Raw genomic sequence first — 6,811 nt, forward strand, 5'->3', positions numbered from 1 at the left:
TGGTTATTGTTGTCAATATCAATATAAAACATGAGATCCGAGAGAATGGTAAAGATGAGTCTTTACAAAATTCATCATCAACAAATTGAGATTCCCTTCATCATTACAAACATCAGAGTCAAATCTAAAAAATACTAGCATTGCCCTGTCGTATATTTAGTTTGAGAAAGGATTCATTCATTTCTTCTGTGACATCTATTTGAGAACAACTAGTGTTTTTCCTTAAAAGGGGGAAGATGTTTTAATTGAAATAATTGATTGAAACTATAATGGAGGTACACAAAATGTAATAAAAAAAATCTTCTCATTTATTCAGAGAACACATTAGTGCTTCCTTTTACCACGTTAAAGCGTTACAGATGGTGCAACTGCTATTGTTCTTTTTTAATGGAGATAACACACCATATTTGGCACAATTGTAGTGCTCCAATTTTTTTTTTCTATAACAACAAAATATTCTGTATTATAACTACATTACTAAAAGCTTTGAGACACATTCCGCACAAGCATTCAGTCAATTGAAAATTCTTGTTTATGCAGACATTTGTATTTACATAGTGTGCATGGAGTCATGCACAAATATGCACAATTTAATACTGAGTTATGGTGCATTTGACATTTGAGTACAAAAGGGAAACTTCTACTATAGCTACCTGCATACATATTTGTATACTGTACAAAAACAAGTCCTCCTAGTTTACAACTCAGTCTCAGTCTCTGTATTAGAAAATATGTAAACATGGATTTGGAAATTTGAATTTTTCTCTCACCATATGTTGCTCATCTTTTGGTCATTTAAACAAGTAGTTAAATCTTTTTACACTAGAAAGCACAGACAAAGGGCCTCATTCATCTTTTTTCCCTTATTCATCTTTGCTCTCATATGCTGCTGATTTGCAAACCGGTGTCGTTTATTTAAGTAGTTCAGTCTGTCTAACTGTGCTCTTAGTTAATTTGATTTACGGGTCGGTGGCACATGTCATGAATATATTGCATACAACTGCAGAACTCAAGAAAACTGAACAAATGAACGTTATTGGTGAGCTTTAAAAAAAAGCAACAGAAATGATATCCGGTAACACCACATAAAGCCATCATATAATAAGGCAACACAAATACACAGTGTCTCTCTGTGACTACAAATAAATAGGTCTTGGCAAAGGCATTGATTGCTGCAGGCATGTTTGTTTTTATAAGTACAGGTAACAGGACAAGACATTGGTTTGTTTTTCGTGCGACCCATTCAGTCAATTAGATCCAACCAAATTCTTCAAATCCAACTCTAACTCTAAATCGGAGATCCGCTGTCTGAGTCTGATCTCCCCTCGAACTCAACATGTGTGCTAAGCTGATATCACTTTTAGGTTTGGCAAACATCAGGCACAATATTAAGAACCAAGTTGGCTGAATCAACACAATACATTTGGCAGATTCTGTGGAGAAAACAACATTCAAATAGAAAATTAAAAACACTACACCTCAACAAAAACATCAGAAAGACAGTCAAGTGCCACTAATAAGGTATCAATGACAGTACACAAATAAAACCAATTGCACTTTTAAACAGCCTAATATCATTAATGCATACCTCCCACTGAGCTCCATTTATTATTTTGTCTGTTCGACCCTTGTGATGGATTCTGGCTTCCTCCCAATTTAAAATTCTCGGCAAAATTTACAAAAGTGTATCCACCCCTGAAACCTAACACACACAGTGGGCTTTTGGGGCAGTGCGTGCCAATGTGCCCTTCTTTGTGGTGGCACTGTGTTACAGTAGCTGAGGCTCTGAGTTGCTTGAAAGAGAATGGCGTAGCAGCCTTCCTCCGCTTTAATTAAACTAAAGGCATCCATCTCAAAATAGAAGGACTACAACTAAAAGGAGCACGGGATGTAAAAGAGAGGGGAAAAGTCACCTATTTATCTCATAGTGGACGTGATCCCTTCTTCATAAGTCTCTTTTATGGGGCATGGTGAGGGCTCAGTCCAAGTGCACGTAGTGACGGTCATGACGTTCCCACTGTCGGCCCCCCACAGGAGCTGGGCGGCGAGCTGTGGCTCCCAGGCGCCCCACTGCTCTTGTCGCTCGGCTTCTTGTCCTTCTGTTTCAGGTGAACCTTGGCGTGCCTCTTTCGCTCGTCACTCCTGGCAAACTTGCGTCCACAGAACTCGCAGGAGAAGGGTTTCTCGCCTGTGTGCGTGCGGATGTGCGTGGTCAGGTGGTCACTCCGGCTGAAGGAGCGCATGCATATTCTGCACTGGAAGGGTTTGTGACCTGTGTGGATGCGAAGGTGACGTGTGAGCTCGTCTGAGCGGGAGAAGCGTCTGTCACAGTTCTCGGCCGGACAGGCGTGCGGCCGCTCGTGGACCGGGGTTTTGCTGGGACGGTTGGGGTACTTCCGTGGCCGGATGGGTTTGAGGGTGAGCGTCTGTGGCGGTGGGTGGTGCTGGGGAGGGTGCTGCTGCCCACCCATGAACCCTGGGTGAATTTGTTGCTTGTCTTTGAATGCTCTGATGGTCTCCAGGGGTGTGATGGGAGGAGGGTTGACTCGGATGGGGTCCATACTCTGGAAGGGCTTGTGCTCCATCACCCCAACGTCCCCCTGATGATGGAAAAGGTTGTAGTCGGGGATCATGGAGAAAAGGCTGCCGTCCATGGAGGCTTTGGATGTGGAGTGATAGTCATTGCCAGGGTAGGCTAGAGCCGTGCTCGTGGCAGGGCTGTGGTGAAAGGAGACCTGATCCTGGTACAGGTCACCGCAGGTAGAATAGGCAGGCAGCGGTGGACCGTAGACCTGCTCCATGTCTGACACTTGTCCGCCCATGCCGGCTGCGGAGGATGATGTCTGCGTCGTTACCGTGCCGGGTGAGGGAGAAACCCCCAGGATCCCTGCACTGACGAGACTGATGATATTGTTGTCAGAGCACCAGCCGGAGCCCCCGATGCCACCAGACGGAGGAGTGTCAAAGGCAAACTTCCCCAGGTAGGTGACAGTCTGCCCGCTGCGGTTGGACTGGAAGCTGGATCCATACTGAATCTCTGCCGATGACTTCTCGCTTCCCATGCCCAGATCCATGATATTATCTACACAACAAAGCAAATAAAAAACATGTGAACAAATCATCCACGTGGTCGCTCAGACATGAACACCAAATGCAAACAGCTCTGAGGAAAAGTCTGAAAAGTGAGCGTGTGGCAAAAGTTGTGGAAAAAGTCTTGAAAATTCACTTTGTCAAGCTACATGAAGTTGCAGGGACAGTCCTGGGTTTGTCCGAAATTCTGCCTTTTTTGTTCATATCTCTGTAAAAGTGTGCCAACGAGAGATCCCAAATAAAAGCAGTCCAACGCCGTCCATAAAGAAATGTGAGCGCTGTCAGACCTGTAAGTTAAGTGAGTGACTGCTGCATCTGAGACGGTGGTGTCTCTCTCTCTCGCTCAGATCCCACAAGCTCTCATAAATCAAGACCTAAACACCCCCTTTGATCCAGTCATTGTGTCCCTCAGGAGGACAGCCAAACTCTATGGCGAGATCTGATTTCTTTACAGCGGGGAGGATTATAAGGCAGACGCCACATCTATCACGCTCAGGGATTCAAAACACATTTGCAGCAAAGAGCATCTGCACACAAGGGGGTGGGGGGTAGGGGGGAGGGGGGCTTTTTAAGTGTCAATCCGATCCCTACTTTAAGTTAGCTTTAACAAATGTCCTTGATATTTTATTCGCGATGAATCTTACACACACGCACAAACACACACACACACACACACACACATGACTTTTGTCGTTGATTCCTCCTAAGACCCCAAAACCATCAAATGCACATGTGTTTAATGGGGACACGTTTGGGTGCTTTATCGTGATCTGAAGACTGAATGTGAGACATCTAAATATTTGATTCTTTTTTTTTAAGCAGAAGTAAAAGTAAACATCTCCTTTCATTTGCAGGGAATCATACGCTGGTTGTCCCTATATGTAAATGCACAGTAATTACAGCCTGCTACAATTTAGCAGAAGGCAAATTACAATGAAACAAACAAAACCCAAATTATGCATATTGCACAATGATGTTTGACACACGGGCAATGATTCACAATGGGAGAATTTTGTTGACGCGGGTTTAACATTTAGAAAATAAGTCAGAGCTGATATTGATGCATTTGATTCCAACCCTTTAGTTTTTTGGGGGTTATCTGAGTAAAGGGCTGTTTAAAGAAAGGGTCATGAAATAAAGTTATCACTCTTTTCTTACAGCTCAGTGCTGAAGAGCACTTACACACACACACACACACACACACACACACACACACACACACACACACACACACACACACACAGACTTGAGTTGTAAAATCACAGCCTGGTGCTTTTAATAAAAATATATAATTTACCCCTAATTACCCCTCAAAAAGCACCTGGGCAAAAATGTGTACAGGCTATAATATTTATTTTCTTTTTATAATGTGAATTTCACCAAGATCAGATGTATTTTAAAAAGCAACACACACCTCAACTCTGCAGTACGTTTCCCCCCCATACTTTAATTCCGTTTGTTTAAATCTCCTGTCAGAGGTCACATTATGTACATTTTTTTCGTGTTTTAAAATGAAATTTGACATGAACTTTAAAACAAGTATGTTTTAAATTTAGCTATATATATCATTTATTAAAAATATAAATGTATTATGCTCAACACCTGGCGCTGAGGTAATTTAAATGCACTTCCTGCGTAAATCAGAGTGAATACCTCGGGTGAAATTTAAACTGTTTTCATTTGCGGGGGGGGGGGAATAACCTAAACATTAAATCTGATCCGTGAATGAAAAAAGAAAAATCATTGTTCACCTCCTCACATGTCGATCTTCAGATTTCGAGTTTGTCAAGCAGCACTGACCCATCACCTCAGAAGGTGAGCCTGTACAACTACTGATTGATTTAATGCCAATCTGCGACACTTAGCAGAAATAACAGGTCAGCTTTGGGATGGCGTGTCTGCGCTCATCAGAAATATATATTAATCTGGAAGCAATAAATCAATAAGATCTCCGGCCTCGCATCTTTCTGTGAATATGAGATGGTTCCACGGGCCTGCGGCGTCTATAATATATCTATAAACACATGTATATGAGGAGAAACAGCCACACACACACGCTCACACACAAACACACACGCCCACTGGAATCCCGAATCTTTGACACCTGAATAGTTGGGAATGAAAGTCGTTGTCGGAAATAGTTGAGCCGCTCTCTGCGGATGGATATTAGATGAATATTAGAAATCTATAAATCAGTGGACGTTTTTAGTTTGACCACAATTATCAGATTGAAGGAAGGAGCCGACTGCGTTTTTGTTGATCTGTGCGTGGAACCCGCCTGGTTCCTCACCCGGTCACATCACATCCACACATTTCTTCAAACAAGCCGATCAGCTCCGAGCTGATTCAGTTTAATATCCAAGCACGTGTTTATGTATTAGATTTTTCCGATGTGGACTTGTGACGCTACAGGTGCGCTTTTTCTACGTTTTGTTTGAAAACACGACACTTGAAGACCGGACAAATAAAAAAAACACGAGCGGAATGAAACAAATCACACGCCACTTATTTCAAATCTGTTCTTTCCTAATTGTTGTTGAAGTCTGCGTGTTTTAGAACTGACGTGTAGAGAAAGTCTTCAGTCCGGGATCTGCCTTTGAGCGCAACAGCCAGAGCGCAAACAGGTGCTCCAAGCGCCAAGACAACTGTTGCCTTCCGCGCACATCGCGCCGAGTTTGAACCACTTTGATCAAAATCGGACGCACACAAACACAAGTACACATACAAAATAAAGACATCTTACCCGCGTTCATCTGGGAGTAGTGGTTAATAGATTCCGTACTGGTGAAAATATTCATTGACGTCGGGATGTCCTCTTCTGGGTAGAGACTGTCAGGGATCGTGTTTATTAAACTGCTCATGGTAAGAGGGAGCTTCTCCGCTAGTTTCCCTGTCATAGCAGTTATATTCAGTCCGACATTTAAGAAGGACAACGCGCAGGTATCCAAGAAGTTACACGCACGGAAAAACAAAAAGAAAAAACTCAGCTGGCGATGTCAAAGTGGAGAAACACAGGTGAGGATCAGGCGTGGATGGGTAAAAAAAGGCAGCGGGGATGGCTCCTGTTGTATCCACGTATCCCGCGGAGGACGAGCAGCGGCGGCCGGGTCTCTCTCTCTCTCTCTCCTCCTGCGATCACACACTATTGTTGTTATTAATGTGATCACTGTGGAAGCTGGTGGCTCTGCTTTGTGGGGGGAATGTGAAGTCTGTGAATCAATGGAGGAGGAGGCGGCGGTGTTGGTTGCACAAGAGCAGCCCTACTTGCTCTATTGGAGCTGGATAGGGGACTCCAGTGTGCCCGTATTAAATAGGGGGCTGGAACATTCGCGTGACGTAGATGACCATATATGGACAGAGCGGCCAGCGCCAGGCTCTCCGCGCGTCAGTCGGTGGAAAGTACTGTGGAGGCAAAAGGCTCCGACAGACAGAGAGATGGGTAGAAAGATACATGGATAGATAAGCCACCGCGTTTACCCACAGTGTGCATGTCACCTGCAGCTGCGTCCTTCTCCAGGATGAGCCGTCTCCTCTCCTCCTGTCCCCGTGGAAAAGCGGGCAGTGAGTGGACACTGTTTCTTCTGTTATTGTCAGGGGCTGTGGTATCTTCGACAGAGTGCCACGGCTTTACGCATAGGTTTTACGCGGCTTTTACGCAGCAGTGTGTCTGTGTGTGAGAGGGAGAAAGAGAGAGAGAATGAGTGTGTTGTGGCGTTAGGAC

At 44.1% G+C, this 6,811-nt stretch overlaps 1 protein-coding gene across 1 annotated transcript; it reads right to left on the reverse strand.

The window, feature by feature from the left end:
• Nucleotides 1-287: 287 nt before the first annotated feature.
• On the reverse strand, nt 288-6,384 carry egr3 (early growth response 3). Its single transcript, XM_053419881.1, has 2 exons — nt 5,834-6,384; nt 288-3,082 (listed from the first exon to the last, which is right to left on the reverse strand). The coding sequence occupies exons 1-2, from the start codon at nt 5,985-5,987 to the stop codon at nt 2,004-2,006; spliced, it is 1,233 nt and encodes a 410-aa protein (XP_053275856.1). The 5' UTR covers nt 5,988-6,384; the 3' UTR covers nt 288-2,003.
• Nucleotides 6,385-6,811: the final 427 nt, after the last annotated feature.

Source organism: Pleuronectes platessa, chromosome 4, assembly GCF_947347685.1.
Source record: "Pleuronectes platessa chromosome 4, fPlePla1.1, whole genome shotgun sequence".
NCBI classification, from domain to species: Eukaryota; Metazoa; Chordata; class Actinopteri; order Pleuronectiformes; family Pleuronectidae; genus Pleuronectes; species Pleuronectes platessa.

Excerpts from the sequence above, each read along its gene's own strand:
- egr3 (XM_053419881.1), bottom strand. The coding sequence starts at position 5,987 with ATGACAGGGAAACTAGCGGAGAAGCTCCCTCTTACCATGAGCAGTTTA. Across the intron at positions 3,083-5,833 it reads CTACTCCCAGATGAACGCGG|ATAATATCATGGATCTGGGC; the intron begins GTAAGATGTCTT and ends TTTGTTGTGTAG.